Raw genomic sequence first — 19,082 nt, 5'->3', positions numbered from 1 at the left:
ATTACAAAGTTATTCTAAGGACCTCAGTTATCTCCCTAAAACACAGGCAGGCCTATTTTTTTAATACCAATATTCTTGGAATGTTGGATGGTTGTGAGTCATGGAATATAACAGTCTCCAAAGACCTGAATCATAAGAGTTATAGAAGCTGAGGAACTGTGTGGTAGATTTGAGTGGGCTGTACACATTACAAACAAAAAATCATGAAGAGAAAGTGGTGAAAAAGATGTTATCAATGTTTGATTGAAAAAGATCTGCTCAACAGGACAAAAACCACCAATAGGGGCAGCTAGGTGGCTAGTGGATAAAGCACTGGCTTTGGAGTCAGGAAGATCTAAGTTCAAAACCAGCCTCAGACACTTAATAATTACCTAGCTGTGTGGCCTTGGGGAAGCCACTTAACCCCATTTGCCTTGCAAAAAAAAAAAAACAAACCAAAAAAACCACCAAGTACTGCAAAGGATATATTTCCTCAATGTCAGGAAAACTCAAAGATTCCCCAATAAGTTAATGGATTCCTAGTGGCAAATTCATAAGGATATAAGAAGAATCACATAGGATAGTCAAGATAGGCTACATAGATTGTGAAAGAAAGTCAGAATGTAAAGTAGTTATAATAGTTTCGTGTCAGTTTGAAAGGACTCTAAAGGAGTGCTCCAAGGTTATGTTTGTCCTTGAGTTGGAATTTATCAGATAAAGACATAAATTATTATCAGATCTGTAGTACTGGCAACACATTAAATAAAAGAACTTTAAAAGATTTTTGATAGACATGGAACACTGGGTAGAATATCACTAAGACAAATTCATTAAGAATAAATGCAAAGTTTTATAACTAAGATCAAGAAATTGACATCATTTACAAATATAAGATGAAAGAAACCTGGCTAGACATCAATCTGTCTTCAGAAAAATCTGGGAGTTTTACTGTACTGAAACCTCAATTCGAGAGTTACTAGTGATATGTTGGCTAAAAGATTTCATGATTTCAGGCTGCATTAAGAGAACAAGAAGAGGAAGGCAATCTTGATATACAGACTAAAATTGGAATATGTTCAGGCATGGATATTACATTTTAGAAATTACACTGAAAAGTTAGAGGGAAGAAAGGATAATGGTGACGGGCTTTTAGTAAGAGAAACTGATGAAGGAAGTAAGGGTAAGGGTATTTAGCCTGGAAAAGAAAAGACTGGGGGGAGGGGGACAGAGAAGGAACAGTAAGAGGCTTGATAACTGTCTTCAAGTACTAGAGAGGCTGTCTTTTGGAAAAGGGATTAAACTTGTTCTGCTGGACCCTGGAGGGTCAATTCATTTTTGCTTTTTTATCCCCAATGCCTAGCACTGCCTAGAACAATATAAAAATATCACCCTAATTTTTTTTTTTACAAGATTACTAGAGACTAGGAAACATGGATAATACTACAAGTAATTGTGGGTTTCTGCAAGGCATTTTACAATTTCTATGACAACTTAGGACAAGATGAAATAACTGAATGATCAGACCAAATGAGTTCAGAACTGACCAACCCAATAAATACCTATGATCCCTTAAAATCAGCCTAGATGGATATCTTTCTGCCACACATTTTGATCAATGGTTGAAGATACACACACATTTTGATCAATGGTTGAAGATATAGATAGCTGTATGCTTGCCACATATACTAATTACAAGAACTAGAAAAAATAGTTATTACAATAGAAAACAAAAATCAGGATCCAAAAAAGACTTAACAGGACTGAAGAGTGCAAAGACTATATCTTAGGGATTATTTTAGGATAATCTTAGGAATTAACTTAAGTCCTACACTTAAAAGCAAAAAATCCAACACAAGTATGTAATGGAAACTATATGATTAAAAAGCAATCCATTCATGTGAAAAAGATTTAGGGGGCAGTTAGGCTGGAACTCCAGTCTGGAGTCAGGAAGACTTGAGTTCAAATCTTACCTCAAAAACTTAATTTACCTGTGTGAACCTTGGAAAGTCACTTAAACCCACTGCCTCAAAAAAAAATATATAAGGCAAAAAACTATTATAATTTTAGGATGCTGTAATCACTCAACAAGCAATTACCAATTAGATAATACATTCCAGTCACTATACTAGAAGTCAGATATACAAAAAAAAAAGGTAAAACTGAATAGATGCATATACAAACATATTATGTATATAAAATAAATGGAAGAAGAGATCAGGAAAGGTTTCAAGTATGTTGTGGCATTTGAGATGAATTTTGAAGTACATAAGGGATTCTAATAGAGGCAAAGATGACCAAGTACAAGAACCAGGACAAAGGCACATTGCAAAGCAACAAAGCAACAGTCAATTTTGCTGAATAGAAACATGAATAAGGAGAACAATGTACAATGAGATTGGAAATTAAGGTGCCAGATAATTGAGAACTTTAAATATCAAACAGAAGAATTTGTATTTGATAACTAAAAGCAATAGAAGTCATCAGAGTTATTCAAATAAGAGAAACACATACACATGCACACAGTGGTACCTTGATACTCTTCATTATCTCATTCCAGAAATCTTGAAGAGTGATAAAACGGAAAAGGTATGAATTTTTTCCATAAGAAATAACATAATGAGAAATAATTCATGAAAAATTCCCCAGAACTTTCACACTTTACTGGGTCAATATTAAGAAAAGATGTAGTTTTGTAATACCGAACTTTAACACTAAATAGACATGGATAAAAAAGCAATTAAGTACATAGAAAAATAAAATGTCACTTCACTTTTACATATACTAAAAGGAGTTCCTGGCATAATGGGTTGTTGTATGTCCTTCACTCTCTAAGAGGTCCATGACATCAGGAAAGTGATCTCATGACATGACATGCAATTTAATTGTATGTAAGTGAGAGGAAGCTGTGCAAAGTCACCAATCTCAAGTTCCCCCTCCCAAGTCATCTGGGTTCAATGGTCAGATAAGAATCAGGACAACTGAAGAGGGCCTGGAAATGCAGTAGTAGACCTTAACCTTTTAGAGCTACAGTCTTTCCCAGGTCTCAGTTTGACTGAAGCAGAGTGATTAAGGTTAGGTAAGAAGAAAAGAGGAAAAGAGGCCAATGAACACTTTTCTTAAACTGGGAGGAACAACCTTCAGGGCTTCTCAAAGATTAAAGCTGACAAATAAGAAAAGCAAAGAACAGTCTCTTTTCTCAAGTAAAAAAAAAAGTCCAGGAGGGGAGGCTCTCAGAGTTTCTGGCTAAAACATTCACTATGAACCAAAGACCAAGAATCATACAAATTCTATCAAGTGAGATAAGTCTCAAACAAGCTCAGAATTCTGAAACATTCTTCCCTCATCAAAATGCAAAGTAAAGGGTTTGACTGGTAATGAAGCTCCGGAGTATCAAGGTACCACTATATTTCAGGAAGGGAAGGCAAATAGGAGGCTACTATAATTAATAGTCCATTAATGGAAGTACAGTATCCAAAACAAAGGTAGTAACAGTTCCATGATATGTTGATCTTTACTTTAATCACTCTGGACTACTGTGTCTAATCCTGATTGTCACATTTTAGACACACAAGCTGAAACATTTCCAAAGGACAGTGAGAAAACTCCAAACTATGTCAAATAAGGATCAATTTTAAGAAACAAAGATGTTTAGCCTTTTCACACATCTGATGGGTAGGGGAGTGGAGAAGACAACTCATTTAAACTCATTCTGTTTGTCCCTAAAGAGAGAGAAAATGGAAAAAGTTCTTAGGGTGGAAGATTCCAGCTCCACACAAAGTTAAAACTTCCTAACAATTAAAGCTGTCCAATGAAATGGGCTTGCTGCAAATACAGTTAAGTTCTGTCCGTGGTACTCTTCCAGCAGAGACTGATGAACTTTTGTTAGTTATTATTGATATGATTCATACTTTCAGTAGAGTTTAGAATAAATGACCTCTGAGATCCTTTCCAAGCTTTCCAACTCAATTCTAATTCTTCTGGAGTATTTACTAAAAGCTCTATGGCGATTGGGATAAGATGTCATAATGCTTCTGCTGAATTGTTCTACCAACAAATCTCATGCCCCCAAAATATTCATTTTCAATGTTCAACCAACCATAACAAACAGTTCTTTATTATCCAAGTTTTATTATTCTCCTGAAAGGGTGTTTAAGTAAATACAGTGGAATTTATACCCAAACGTTTTAACTAAATTACTTTGAAAATAAAAAAAATTGTAGTTATATTAAAAATTAGCCTACCAAAGGTTAATTTTTCCCCTCCTAAAAAAATGTTTTTCATTTTTTTATAACCAGGATTGTGATTTCATTAACATAGAAAAGTACCAGTTGAAAAAACTGCCCCCACCAATACTGATCAGTGCTCTTCCCTTGGCTAACTGCCCAGGACACTGAGAGGGTAAGTGGCTTGTCCAGGGTTATACATCTGTCAGAGGAAAGTTTGAAATCCAGACCCTCAACACTCCAAGGTCAGCCTTCTTCTACCCACAATCGCTCCCTTCTTTTGACTCAACACATCAACCCTAATGCAAACACTCAACAATTCTGGCCTGGGACACAGTCTCATTAGGTTTCCCTACATCTTTCATTCCTCTCTTTAATCCAAACAGCACAGAATTACGAAAATGATATTCCTAAAGTGCACATCTAATCATGACACTCTTCTGCATAAAAAGTTTTTGTGGTGTCTTTCCCCTTAGATTAAAATACAGATTCAATTTGACATTTAAAGACTTTCAGGATCTGGATCTGATCTCCCTTTCCAAGTTGATTATACATTATTCCCTATCACTTAGTCCTCATTTGAAGTATTCCCTCAAGAACTTTACATGTGTTATCCACCAGACTTGAAATGATCTCTCTCTCCTCATATCTGACTCCAATTTCTTGTTTCTTTCAAACGGCACCTCCTTTAAGAGGCCTTCTCCGATTCTTCTGTTTTTCAGGCATTTCCCCAAGAAATCACTGAATTATTTTATATAAACCCTGGAGTTCACACATGTGAACATGGTGCATCCCCCTAACAAAACACTCTTGAGCTGTGATACAAAGGTCTCATTTTTGTATTTGCAACCCAACACTTTCACATTTATCAAGTCTAGAACACTGTTTGATACATAGAAAATATGTAATAAATTCTTAATTAATTATTGTAATTCAACAAACATCCCTAGAATCAAAAAAGTCATAATCTTAGAACGTATAGTAAGTATTCTATACAAATTTGGAGTACCAACCAAGGTGCTCTAGTAAGTGTATATGAGCATAAATGCTCATACATCTAGAGCAAGAATGCTAGTTCAGTTTCCTCAGTTTGGAAATGAAGAAGCTAAGCAACTTGGAGAGGGGTTAAGAGATTTTCCCATAATAACAATGGTGGTAGTAAACAGCAGAGCTGGGATTTGAACTCAAGATTAGTTCTTTACTTCTTTCTATCTTAGAGAATGTTCAAAGGAAAAAATGGCACTTTCAATGTACCCTGAAAGATGAAAATTCAAAAAGAAAAAAAAAAGAAAATTCAACGAAATTAAAGGGAGTGGATTCCAAGTATATATGGTAAGAGAAAGTTTGAGTAATAGTGAGAAGTCCAGTTTGAAACATTTCAGGAAATAATAAAAAGTTGAAGAGAAGTATCAACAAGACCATGGAAAAGTCTAAAAATTCTGTTTTAACCAATGGTTTTATACATTCAAATGAAAATATTATTCTACCATTAGCAAGTATTGTGTTACTGCTTTTCCCTTAATGGTAATCATACACTAGAGGTTATCCTTATCTAGCTCTCCTTGTGACAAAGGACACAAATTTGAAAGTGAATGGCCAGAATTAGATATCAGAAAATCACAGAATCTGAGGGGTAGAAGGGACTTGAGGCCATCTGTTCTCAAAATAAGTCTCCATTATAACATACCTTGACAAGTAGTCATACTGCTTCATCTTGAATATCACTCCCTTCAAAGATAGGGGGGAAAAAAATCACACTTCTCAAAGCATCCCATTCAACCAAAGAACTGCTCTAATTATTAGGCAAGTTTTTTTTTTCTTGATAGCCACCAAGACCAAATTTGCCTCTTTGCAACTTCCATATATAGTTTCTGGTTCAACACTCTCTGGGACCCATAAAACATGTGTAACCCCTCTTTGAAATGACAGCCCTTTATTTAAAGATGGCCTATCTTGTTTCCCCTCTCCTGTCCCTGAGTTAAAACAAGATGTTTCAAGTGATCCTCAGGAGATATGGATTCAAAGTCCTTAAGATCTTGATATTTCCCCTTCAATTTATCAATATCTTTCAAAATTGTGGTGACCAGAACTGAACACAATACTATAAGGTCTGAGGAGTACAGGCTGTGGTGAGATTATTACCTCTTTATTCCTTTATGCCTCTTTAAATACACCCCAAGATCATATAAACTTTTTTTTGATTGCCACATCACACTGGCTGTCTCTTATCCAACATGTAATCCACTAATATCATCCCCCTGTAGATTTCAAAATAACTACTGTCTCATGCTTCCCCATCCTATACTTGTGAAATTAGTGCTTTTTTAAAATCCAAATATAAGACTTCGCATTTATCCCCAAAGAATGCCATCTTACTAAAATTCAGTACATTAGTCTAAATTTTTCAAGGTCATTTTAGAGCTTGATTCCTTCATCCAATGTGGTAGCTATCCCTCCTAATTTAGTGCCATCTGCAGATATGATGGACATACCATCTATACCTTTAGTCAAGTTCACATTTAAAAAAAAAACCCAAGAACAAAAAAAATCAAGAACAGATCCCTGGGGCACTTCCCACCAAGCTGACAATAATTTGGCCAAGAACAAAGTTCTGAATCCAACTAACTGTATTATTAACTAATTTATCATCTCCACAAGAATAACATGAGAAATATAATTAAAATATTGGCTAAAATTAGTAAAATATATTTACAGAATTCCTCCCATATATTAATTAGGAATTATGTCCAAAAAAAAGTCTGTCTGCCATTCTTTTTCTTTTTTTTGGGGGGGGGTTGCAAGGCAATGGAGTTAAGTGATTTGCCCAAGGTCATGTAGCTAAGTAATTAAGTGTCTGAGGTCACATTTGAACTCAAGCCCTTCTGACTCCAGGGCTAGTGCTCTATTCCCCTAGCCACCTAGCTGCCCCCATTATTTGTTCTTGAAGCCATACTAGCTCACTGTAATCACTTCCTTTTCTAGATTTTAAATAATTAGCTCTTTAATGATTCATTCTAGAATTTTCCTAGGAATCTAGGAAGTCAAGCTCAATCACCTGTAGTTTTGTAAACACTTTGGAGAAGGCAAACAAGGGACACTTGGAAATGAAAATCTTTAATTCATTCATTCAAAAGTTGTCCACTCTACAACAGGCAAAGCTAAATATTATTCCTACCCCTTGTCTTTAGTTACCTGAATTCTACCATGATACTTCTTGTAACCTCAGTCTCTTTGATTTCCTCTTCTTTTTGAACTGCCTTGTTGGCAAATCTAACAAAGTTCTTACTTTAAAACAAAACTATAAATTCTGTATTCATCCTGAAATGTATCAGATAAAAAAAACCCAACCACTATATATATATATATATATATATATATATATATATATATATACACACACACATAAAATAGTCTAAAGAATATAAAGAATATAGAAAGCAAATGTGAATATTTGTGAATAAAGATATAGCACTTTAAAATTTGTAAGATGCTTTATATAATTGAGCCTCATAATAACTGAATTACTATAGATATTCTCATTTTACAAAAGAAAAATTGAAACTCTGAGGGCAAATGACTGACTTATGGTCATACAGCTATTAAGTATAGGAAGTAGGATTAGAACCTGTGTCTACCTAGATCCCAGTCACATTTAGCTCTCTATGGAGAAAAATCTCCACAGATCTCCCTAAATCCTATTAAAAACTGCAACATTTGGAAAAAAATTAGTTTGAATGAGTTACATATTTTCCTTACTCAAAGATATTAGATTGTCACTTGATTTAAGTACTTAATATGCTCTGATTATTCATTTCTTAGAGATAACATAAAAAAATGACTTCTGGGGGCGGCTAGGTGGCACAGTGGATAAAGCACCGGCCCTGGAGTCAGGACAATGACTTCTGACAATTAGAATCTTTCCCTTAATTGTGATCTTTTAAGGCGTTGATATTAAGGAGAAAAAGAATAAAAATTTCAAAACCTATGAACCTAAATTGGGTCCATTTATTTTTCAAAGTGTAACTATTCTCACCCATACATATACAGTCTAGAATCACAACTGTTCCCATTATGATGCTGGCTACTGCTGTCCTTTCAGCTGCACACAAAAAACTGCTTAGGCAGATTATTTCCAGAGCTATATATCCTGCCCTAGTATTTCAACTCTAGTTATATCATCTATTATATATTTCCATAGTTATCACAAAAATCAATATATCCAAAACACAGCTCATATTTCTTTACACACCCCCCCCTCCTCTTCCCAATTCTAAATTCTGTTGAAAAGACTACTATTCTTCTAGTCACTCAGGCTTGTAATTTGTGTGACCCTTGACAATTTAATTCTCCATCTAGCACCTCTTATGTGTGATCAGTGGAAAAAATCTTATCTACCTCCATAAGGAGCAATTTCCTTCTCACTCCTCACATGGCCTCCACCAGGCTCAGGCCTTTATCACCTTTTTGTAGGACTAATAGCCTCTTAATTAGGTTCTCTGGACCATTCCCTTCCCTTTCCTATTCATCTTCCAAACAACTACCAAATTGATATTCCATAAGCACTGATCTGACCATCATTCCCTGCCTAAGAAGTTGTGGTTGCAATTAGGAACAAACAAGAATTCCTCAGGTTTTTGAAGTTCTTCATAACCTAGTCCCAAACCTACCTTTCCAGGTTTACCCTGAACTCACCAAAAAGTTCCCCAAATAGAGCATCCTCTCTCCAGTGTCTGAGCCCTTTTATATATATGCTGAACCCATGCTTACAATTCTTAGCTTCTTCAAAGTCCAGCTAAAGTGTTCCCTTCATATGGGAAGGCCTTTCATGGAGATCTCCCCCAGCCCACAACCTGCCACCTCCAAATTATTCTATAAGTATGTTTCTATTTGCTCTCACATTCAGATGACAGTTCCCTCATAGAATCTAAGTTCCTTGAGGACCTAGGTTGTTTTGCTTGTTTTTGCCTTTGTATCCCCAGAGCCAGCCAGTCCTGACACACAGGACTTAATAATTGTTGAGTTACAGTCGAGGTTTTAGGCATCACTGGGGTACTTCTGTTTTGAAGAGAAAAGCTGGGGGTTTATTTGGGGGGGGGGGTTGAGGTGATCACAGAATATACACACAAATATCCCATCCATATCAGAATCTGGATGGAGATATTTTTAAACTAAATAAATACAGATGGATTTGCTATATTTGATTAAATAAGAATCAATGAAGTTTTTAAAAATAACTTGTATTCTGAGAGAACTAGCTAGCACCTGAACAGTCACTGTGTTTGGAAAAGGGGGCAGGCACTTCATTATGGAACTACTCAGTAAATTAAAAATAAAAAAAAAATAAGAAAAATTCTGAAGCAATACTTATTTCCAGATTTTTACATTTAAACAAACCAGCTCATCTTTTCAACCTGAAAACATTAGAGGTAAGAAGTAAAAAAAAAAAAAAATTACCCAATCCTCCACAATGAGCAACAGACTTCCAATCGACACCTTTAGTAGGCCCTTCCTTAGTGACAAAACCTAAGATTTCCTCCACACTCAAAATCTAAAATTTCTAATTTGTTTGCTTTCCCTCTATTCTGACCAATCCCCCCGCCCCACTTAGTCTCCTCTGCCCTCGAATCTCACAAATCTTTCCTCCTCTTCTTCCAAACAGAACCACTCTGGGCTGAATGACAGAAGTTTCTTTCCCCTCCTGGTCCCCAATTTCCCAATCGCCCTCAAAATCCAAGACGCCCTCTTCGTGCCATCACTCGCATAGAGGAGGCTGTCAACGTCCACCCACGTGTGTCCACAAGTCTCCCCTTAACCCAGACACAGGGAAGAGCCTTCGGCAACTCCCACGAGGGAGGGGGGTCCCCGATCTCAGCCTCCAACAACACACCCGGGGAGGCTGGAGGAGGCGCACACCGGGAGGGCTCCCGGCCAAGCCTCCGCAGCCTCCAAACTTGACACGCACGCCGGGGCCCCCCAGCACCGCACACGCGCACACGCGCAGGCGGAGACCGCGGGGATCCGCACACGCCCCTCCGACCCTCACACGCGCGTGCCGGTCCGACACACACACACGCACACGCGCGTTCAGGAGGGAAGCCCTTGCCCGCTCCCGGCCCTGGCGGAGGGGCTGGGGGCACACGCGCACGCCCACGGGAGGGGAGCCCCGCGCCCCGCGGCCGGCCGCCCACGCGCGCCCGCGCCGGCCGGTCCGGGGAGGCCTCCGGGGCCCCGCCGCGGCGCCCGAGCCCCAGGCCCGCCCCCGCCGCCTCTAACGGCGCCTCTGCCCGGCCCGCCCTCGCCCTCCCCGCGGCTAGGCCCCGGGTGTCGGGCGGCCGCGGGCGGGGAAGGTCAGGCCCCGGGACGCCCGCCCCGGCGGCTCGCACCTACCATGGTACAGATGAAGGCAAATTTGGAGACTGTCATTAGGATTTCCATCCGCCCAGCGCCATCTTCCACCCAGGCGCGGCGGCGGCGGCGGCGGCGGCGCCGGGCTGCGAGCGCCGGGCGCGGGGGAGGAGCAGCAGCAGGGCGGCGGGGCCGCCGCCCTCAGCCGCGGCCGCCCGACAGCCCCGGCCGGCGGAAGGAGCGCCCGCGAGAGCCCCAGACCGAGCGCGACGAGGTCCGGCCCCGGCGCTGCGGCCCCGGCTCGGGCTTGGGCTCCGGCTCGGGCTGCGGCTCGGGCTCGGGCTCCGGCTCGGGCTCCGGCTCCGGCTCGGGCTCGGGCTCCGGCTCCGGCTCGGGCTGCGGCTCCTCCCCGGCTCAGGGCGCAGCCTCCGGGGCCCGCTCCAGTCCGCCCCGCACTCCGCCCAGCGCGGCCTGGGGAGCGAGCTCCGCCGGGGCCCTAATGCCCGGCCTGCCCAGGCAACGCCGGCGCCACCCACCAGCCGCACCCGGGGACCCAGAGCCCGAGCGGCCCGCACCGCCTCCGCCCGCCGCCAGAGCCCCGCAAGCCCCGCCCCCAGCCGCCGGCCCGCCGAGCCCAGCGGCCGCACGCGCGCCAGGCGCCGCCCTCTCCTCCTCCTCCTCCTTCCCCGGGCCGGGGCCCCGCCCCCAACGCGCGGCGGGCCGGGCCGGGCCGGGCCGGGCCGGGCCGGGGGCGGGGAGGAGCGCAGCCCACCGCCCGCGCGCCCCGCGGGTCCTAGCGCCCGCGCGGCCGGGCTGCTGCCCTCCTCCCGCCCTCCCGGCCCGGCGAGCGGCGCGGCGGCCCGGGAGAGGGAGCACAACCGGGCCGGGGCCGGGGCCGGGGCCGGGGCCGGGGCCGGGGCCGGGGCCGGGGCCGGGGCCGGGGCCGGGGACGCGGGAGCTGCCGACACCCCCCCCCCGCCCCGGGGCGGCGCCGCAGCCGGCCCCGGCCCCGCCGAGTCCAAGCCTCAGGCGCGTAGCGAGTCGGACCCCCCGGGGGAGCAGAACCCCGAGTCCAAGCCCAATCCCCAGCCCTACAGATGGGGAGACCGAGGCCCCGGGAAGGGCAACCGGTCGCCCCAACTATCCCTTTATCAAAGCAAGAGTTAGAGAGAAGTCAGGACGCGGCACGTACCCGCCTGCTTAGCCGGGTGATGCGAGAGGGAGGGTAAGTGGGCTGCAAAAAGGCAGCCGCCTCTTGGTATGAGTTTTGATGATGCTTATAAATATACTCTCTAAATTTAATTTTTTCCAGACAGCAGGAACTGCTCAGGGAAGAACGGAACGAGACCCAACGAGGATAATATTACCCAGGCAGACCCAAGGAAGTTGATAAGACTGGGAAGTGGGAGTGGAAAAATAGACAAACTGTGAGAAGTAACACTGAAGCGTAAACTAGTACAACAGTTTCCTTCTGTCTATTTTTAAAGTGCAGCGCTTGAAAACCCAGCCTTCATTTCAGGAAGTTCAACTTTAATTTTCTTGAACCGGAAATTAGTTTAATTGCCTAAAATGATCCAAAAATGCCCCGTTGTTGCTTTTAAAGTCTAGTTTGCTTTTAAATATTAGTACAAAAGTAATCGAGGGAGGTGAGCAAAGCAAGGTTCTGCCCGGTTCTCTCTCTGGTATGTAGAGATTGTACTCACCCGAATAACTATCTCTAAGCTACAGGGCTAAAGATGTTTAAAGTTTGCTATGAAGTCAGTTCCCACATTGACTTTCATTATTATATATTGAATTCATTAGAAAAAAATTATCCTCTATAATCAAATAGCATCCAGTGAGGTATTGCACATAGTAGGAAAATCATAAATAGTTTTTTATTTGATTTTTAACCTAACCTATGTAGCTTTTTCTAGTATCTTCCTTTAAACCACCTATATACACCATTACCAGTCTTCCTGATAGACAGCCTGGATCATATTATTTTCCTATTATCCAGTGATTCCTCCAATGCTTGTTGAATAAAATAAAACTCTTTAGCCTTAATCTTTAAAACCTCCTTTTTCAGCCTTGACCCTCTCTACTGCTCCTTATATTCCCTACTCTCAACACACATTTGCAAAAACATTTGAGGAGCATCAGCAAAAATCAAGACAGAAAATAGTGGTTCATTATGTGAGTCCAGAGAAAACTAGAAAATCTATATATTATACAGTTGAAGGACAGAAGATGTAATGCCAGTGCAATGATGACAAGTACTGGTGGAATGAAAGGGAGTAAAGGAACAAGCCTAAACCTCCCTTCCTTCCTTGCAAAAGTGAAGATTATGGGTGTGAAACCCATAATATGATGCCAGACTTGGTTATTATAGTTTTACTGAACTGAGTTTTTTCTCTTTTATTCTTTTTTATAAGGGATGATTCCTTATGAAGATGAGGTGGAAGGATATGTTGGAAAATGCAGATGATAAAGTAAATTAAAAAATATTAGCATTGTAATGGGGAAAAGACTTGGAAAAGTAGGCTCTAAAATTGAAAACTTTGCACAAATTTAATGCAATTTTAAATTAGAAGGTAAACAGTTAACTGAAAAACAAATCATTGAAGCAAATTTCTCTCCTAAAAGCCTGATATCCAAATACAAGAACAAGAACCATTTCCCAATTGATAGATGATCAAAGGTTATGAATAGACAATTTTCAAAAGAAGAAATAAACAATCTGAGGTTCTACCAATAAGATTATCAAATGGAAAATGGCCATTTTTGGAAGAGACTGATTCACTATTGGAAAGACTATAAAATGATACAACCCTTCAAAAGTAATTTAGTATCATACCCAAAATGCCACCAAGGGAAAGAATATAGATAAAGAAGAAGGCCCAGGAAAGAATTTTGTAAATTAAATGCAGTTGGATTATGGGGCATGAATGTTGATCCATGAGGAGAGACTTGAGAAAGCAGTCAAGTAGGTAGAAGGATCAGGATGGAGGTATCACAAACTCAAAGCAAGGAAAAAGCATCTATCAAATTGGGCTTAAAATGTACCAGGTAGTGTGCTAAGTGGTGGAAATACCTAATGGAGGTTTGGCACATGCCCAGGTCAATGATGGGAAATGCTTAGGAGCTGCTTCTAAGAGACAGGAGAACTAGAACACAACTGAACATTCTGAATTGACCTACCATGTGGTTGGGAGCAGCTTTTTTATATTGGCTTGGGCCCTGCTTCTGAGAGACAGGAAAACTAGAACATGGCTGAATGTTCTGAATTGGAGAACTATATGTCTGGGAGCAGCTTTTTTGTATTGACTATACAGTCAGAATTATCTGTGACTTTAAATCTACAAAACTAAATACAACTTTAAATCTACCTGACTAAATACAGATGTCCTCTTTTCCAGCACTTGCCATCTAGGGGTGGGTTCATTCACTCACAGCAGATGACACAATGAAGTAAGTAGGAGGATTGAGGAAGGTGGGAGAAAAAAGAGAAAGCAAATGGGGAGTTAGGACTGAGTTATACCTTCCCCACAGACCTTGAGGCCCTGAGAAATGGGTTTAGAGCTTTGGTCTGTTTTATTTGTCCTTTTCAGTTCTAGGTACAGGGAGTGGAATCTCAGACCTAGAAAACTGAGCCTTGGGAATTTTGGATTCCAGGCTAGATGTTGCTGCCAGTCCAGCAATAGTTCGAGATAGACTTGAATTTGGTAGAATTTTTTCTAGTTTAAGAATTGAGCCTTCCAAGACTGAGATGTATAGGAGGGATTAGGGTCTCAGGTGCTAGGGAAAATATTACTTTGTTAAAGCTAAATGAAACTAGAATGCAAGTCATTTCCCCCTAAAATTGGAGAACACAACTGGTCAGAGCTCTAGCCAGTACAGAGAAAATACTAATCTCCCAACCTTTTCTGAGAACCCTAGGCTATGGAGAATGAGCAATGTAACAACAGGTGGCCTTAAAACAGTAGAAGCCAGAGAAACACTGTAGCAAATCAAAGAGTTGAAAGCAGTCCCTGCCCTCAAGAAGTTTGAAGGGAGGAGGCAGGATTGCCCATAGAAGAATGTAGTGATACATAAAATATAGCAAGATGTCAAACAAAAATCTCTTTGAAAATCAATCATGGGCTAGTTCCTGGTAAACAGAAAGGAAAAGGATGAAGGGCCCAAATAGAGGAGTCAGTCTTAGCTAAGAGTAGAACCACCTTTTCATCAGATCCTAGAACAAAAGAGGACAGAATGGGGGAAAATAGGAGGAAAAGTTCTGAAATGGAGGAGGAGGAGGAGGAGGAGGAGGAGGAGGAGGAGGAGGAGGAGAAGCAGTTCATGAAGTATGTCATCTCTTTACCCAGAGGAGAAGCAGGAGGGTTAAAAGTAGGAGTAACACACCAACTTATTTAAGGCGGGGACACATTTCCAAATGAGGTTCTATTCCACCAAACCTGGTATATCTGTGGTTTCTAACCCATTGCTAAACATAATTGATATGCAGCCTCAAAAAAAAAAAAACCTGAAGATAGGACTTTAGTCCTTTCTTATGTATATTATAGGTCTTACTTCCTTACTGTGTTCTGAAGTTACTGTCTATCTTAACTTATTTCCAAAATCTTTATTAGATGAGGCTAATGGAGTTCAGCCTAAAAACCATTTTGTAGTAGTCCTAGAGATTGGTTCTATGAAGAAATAGTCTTATATTTCTTTAGACTCAGGTTAGGACAGCAAATTTTTTTTCAGTTGTGTGCTTTATCTATGAAGTCTTAACTCTTGCCAGCAATGGGAGCAAATGGAGATTAGATTGACTATATTAATTCAATATCAGCGATGGAAAATAATCACTGAGGTACTGTTTTCTTTTAGCAAGAGCACAAAGAAATATATTTAGGTATAAATATGTATTCTCATTATGGTTACAAATGACTTTTCTAAAAATCAACAAATAAAAAGAAAAATATACATGTATTTTAAGGGCATACAAGAAAATTATTCATATAATACTTAGCAGAGAATCTTTATCTACTTTTAGTAAGTGCTAGTTAATTATATCTATATGCAGGAGGATCTTAAATACTTGGTTTCTTCCTACTTTGGATTAGATTGGTTTAACATAAAAACAAAGAAATATTACTAACAACAAAACAAAATGAGTAAACTCTGGGATTAGATTGATTTAACATAATAAAGAAATATTACTAACCACAAAACAAAATGAGCAAACTCCAGGGATGAGAGGGGGAAGAGATTACTCTTGCTTCCCCAGCAGGAATGAAAAAAAAGAAAGAAAATAACTCTTAACCAAAGTAAAATTAGCATAATAATAATAATAATAATAGCTAGAATCTATTTAGCATTTTATAGTTTACAAAGTACTTTAGCTTTATTATCTCATTTGATTCTCCCAACAACCTAGTGAGGTAAGTTTTATGTGAGATACATATACATATATGTGTATATTCAATTCAATAAATATTTATTAAGCACATAAGAAAAAGAACAGTTCAACAGTTCCTGTCCTCAAAAAATTTGAAATCTATTCAGAGAAGACAACATTCAAAAAGAAACTAGGAAGTAGGGGGAGGGGTATATCAGGGGTCCCATGGTTTTGAAGATGGAAAGTAGAGTGAGCTATAAAGTCTAAATACTGCCCTCTTTTCCCCCCAATATATATGTGTATATATGTATGCATATGTGCAAACATACATTATATTGATATATACTATATTAAATCTATTTCACAGGGTCGTTTTGAGGATTAAATGAGATAATATATATATATAATATATATATATATAAAATGCTCTATATGTGTGTGGGGGGGTTGTGTTTGTATGTTTCTAAACATTTATATATAACTATATTCCACAGAGGGATGTATTGATTCATAAAAGTTTCCATATTGTAAGATATTTTAACAAATATCTTTGCTTGTTTTTTTATTGAGAAGTGACCTTTAGAATTTCAAAGAAATGACTTTTCCCTCAAGTAATTATTTTGGAGGGATAAAAGGACATGTAATAACCACTTCTCAGATGATTACCTTGGAGGGGAGGACTGTTGCCATTGACTTCCTCTAATTACTGTCTCAAACCACAAAAACTTAATATAAGAAAGAAAAAAAGAAAAGCCCCTTCATGTGATTTTTCACTGCTATTCTTAAGAAAGCAGATGATTGTGATAGGTAAGACCAGATGGCTGTGAAATGCAAGGGGATGTGGTGGGGGAGCAGGTTACTTCAAGAAAAGGTCTAATAACCTGTAACTAGAAGAAAACATTAACTTTGAAGTCTTTTCTTATTATTTCAGGGTCTAGCCTTGTGATCTTGAAGACAGATTTCAACTCCCTATAGGGTTAAAAAATTTTAACTATATTAAACAAATTAATCAGAGATTATTTTCATGCTTCACATATCAGAGTGGTTTTTACCTATGAAATGACTCAAAAGATAAGAGCAAGATGACTAAAGAAGATTACCTACAAAGATGGTGGTCAAATTTATGACCATCCTTATGTGTGATTTAGAAGGAATAAAGAGGTAGGACTTGGTAGTAATAAATAAACTTAGAAAGTAAGATGTTTGAGGAGGCGTCAGTATATACCCTGAAGTTCCCAAGTGTAAGGACAAATAAGGGTTGAGACAGAAACTTGGAGCTAAGTACTGAATTCCTTGAGAAAGAAGAGGAAAACCTGGTTATCAATAGATGACTTCAGCCAGGATTTGGGTAGGGAAATGTAGACAGATAAGCAGACTAAAACTAACCCCTCAACAATAGATCTAATTTTCAAATACATGTAGTATACAATCAACCCCAAACCCTACACATTCATACACATAACACCAACAAATCTTCTAATCTCCAGAATAATCTAGATAGATGATAGATTGCCACATTAGTAAATTAGAAACATGTTTTAGCTAGATTTTAGTAAACCATTGAACATTATTTCTTGGTAATGTTATGGAAAAGAGGGACTGTTATGGATGGGATAAAAGCAGTTATCAATATTCTGTTCTTTCAACTGGTCACAAGTTACTTTGCCATCCTGTTCAGAAATCTCCCACCTCCACTTTACTGAAATCCTCCCCACTTTGTGGTAACCAAAACTGAAATAGCTAAGTTTACTAATTCCTGCAAGACTGTTACTTCCTACCTTGAGTACTAGTTTTTTCTTTGGCTATCATGTCACAATACTGATTCACTCAAATTGAAGCCCAATAACACTGCTAGGTTTTGTTCACATCAATCATTTAGCCATGCTTCCCCCTATCCTGTCTTTTAGTCTTGCTTTTTATAGCCAATTATAAGACTTTACATTTAACCATATTGAATTTGTTGACTAAAATAAAATGAATTCAGGACTTCATCAATGCGGATGTTTCCTCAAACTTAATATATGCCTGCCCCTTCTGTGTGATTTTCATTCATGTCATGAAAACTTACCATAGGAGGTCCTTGCTTCCTCCTGATGTCACAAGGGGAACATTGGTACACTCCAGTTCTCTGTCATCCCTCTTTCTCTTCTCAAACAATTCTTTGATGACATCATTTACTTCTGTTCTTCCTATTAGTCCTTTGTTGGTTACATGCTACAGTTATACTCAGCTTTCCTTTGCTACTCATGAAACAAAGAAATCCAAGTGTGCAATGCCAAAAATAAAGGAAATCAAAAACCTGCCCCGCCCCAAAAAAGAACTAGGGATTAGGCATGCACCTAGTAGAGGTCATCCTTTGCTTTTTAAAGCAACCACATACTATTCCAAAATGTTGTGATGTACTTAAAAAGAGAACAGGGTACCACCTAGGAGGGTACAGTGTGGATAGAGCTCCTGTCCCACAAGCAGGAAGACCTGAGTTTACATCTGCACTCAACACTAGCTGTGTGAAGTTTTCACAAAATAGGTAGCACCTGAGCTAGACTCTTAAGGAAAGGAAAGCTTTCAAAAGAATGGGATATGCAAGAACTTATTTCAGATCAAGAGGAAAACTAAGCTTGGGGAATACAGTGTGATTGGAACTTCAATGAATAATGGGATAGTAGTGTCAGATAAGGTTAGAAAATTAGTGTGAATATTCTGGAAAACAATTTGAAATTATGAGAAAAAAATGATTAAAGTATCAATAACCCTCTGAGCCAGAGATTCTGCTACTAGGTATATACTCCTGGGAGGTCAATGTCAAAAAAGAAAAATCCTTTTTATGCCAAAATATTTATAGCATTTTTTGTAACAAATAACTAGAAAGGATTAAACAAATTGTGAAAAATGAATATAATGGAATATGACCTTGTGGTAAGAATAATAATATGAATAATGTGGTGAATATAGAGAAACATGGGAAGTCATGCTAATTGATGTAAAGTGAGAAAAGCTGAACCAGGAAAACAACTTCCAGTTTCACTAGAGAAGACATGTACATCCCATGGAAACTTGATATGTACTAGAGCCTCCATCATGTCCCTATGACTAGTATAGGGGAATTTCCCCTTGGAAGGCTCTAATTGTTTGATACTCCCCTCTTCAGATCTCCATCTCTCTTGTTTTGTCTG

The 19,082-nt window shown here is 39.8% G+C and overlaps 1 protein-coding gene across 4 annotated transcripts in view; it reads right to left on the bottom strand.

Moving 5' to 3' along the window:
* The window catches only part of USP12 (ubiquitin specific peptidase 12), a 140,009-nt gene that overhangs the window by 107,811 nt on the left and 13,116 nt on the right, over positions 1–19,082 (bottom strand). Inside the window, exon 1 of one of the 4 annotated variants that reach the window (XM_074216163.1) lies at positions 17,978–18,054. The exons of 1 other annotated variant lie outside the window; for it this stretch is intronic. In XM_074216163.1, the coding sequence (XP_074072264.1) occupies positions 17,978–17,980 (3 nt within the window). In that variant the 5' untranslated portion in view covers positions 17,981–18,054. Of the gene's footprint in view, positions 1–3,913; positions 7,545–10,589; positions 10,731–17,977; positions 18,055–19,082 lie in introns of those variants that run through there. 2 more of the 4 variants (XM_074216164.1, XM_074216160.1) reach the window with 2 other exon arrangements.

Source organism: Macrotis lagotis, chromosome 1 (genome assembly GCF_037893015.1).
Source record: "Macrotis lagotis isolate mMagLag1 chromosome 1, bilby.v1.9.chrom.fasta, whole genome shotgun sequence".
Classification (NCBI taxonomy): domain Eukaryota; kingdom Metazoa; phylum Chordata; class Mammalia; order Peramelemorphia; family Peramelidae; genus Macrotis; species Macrotis lagotis.
The sequence above is the reverse complement of the archived record's forward strand: the minus strand, read 5'-3'. Positions and strand labels throughout refer to the sequence as shown.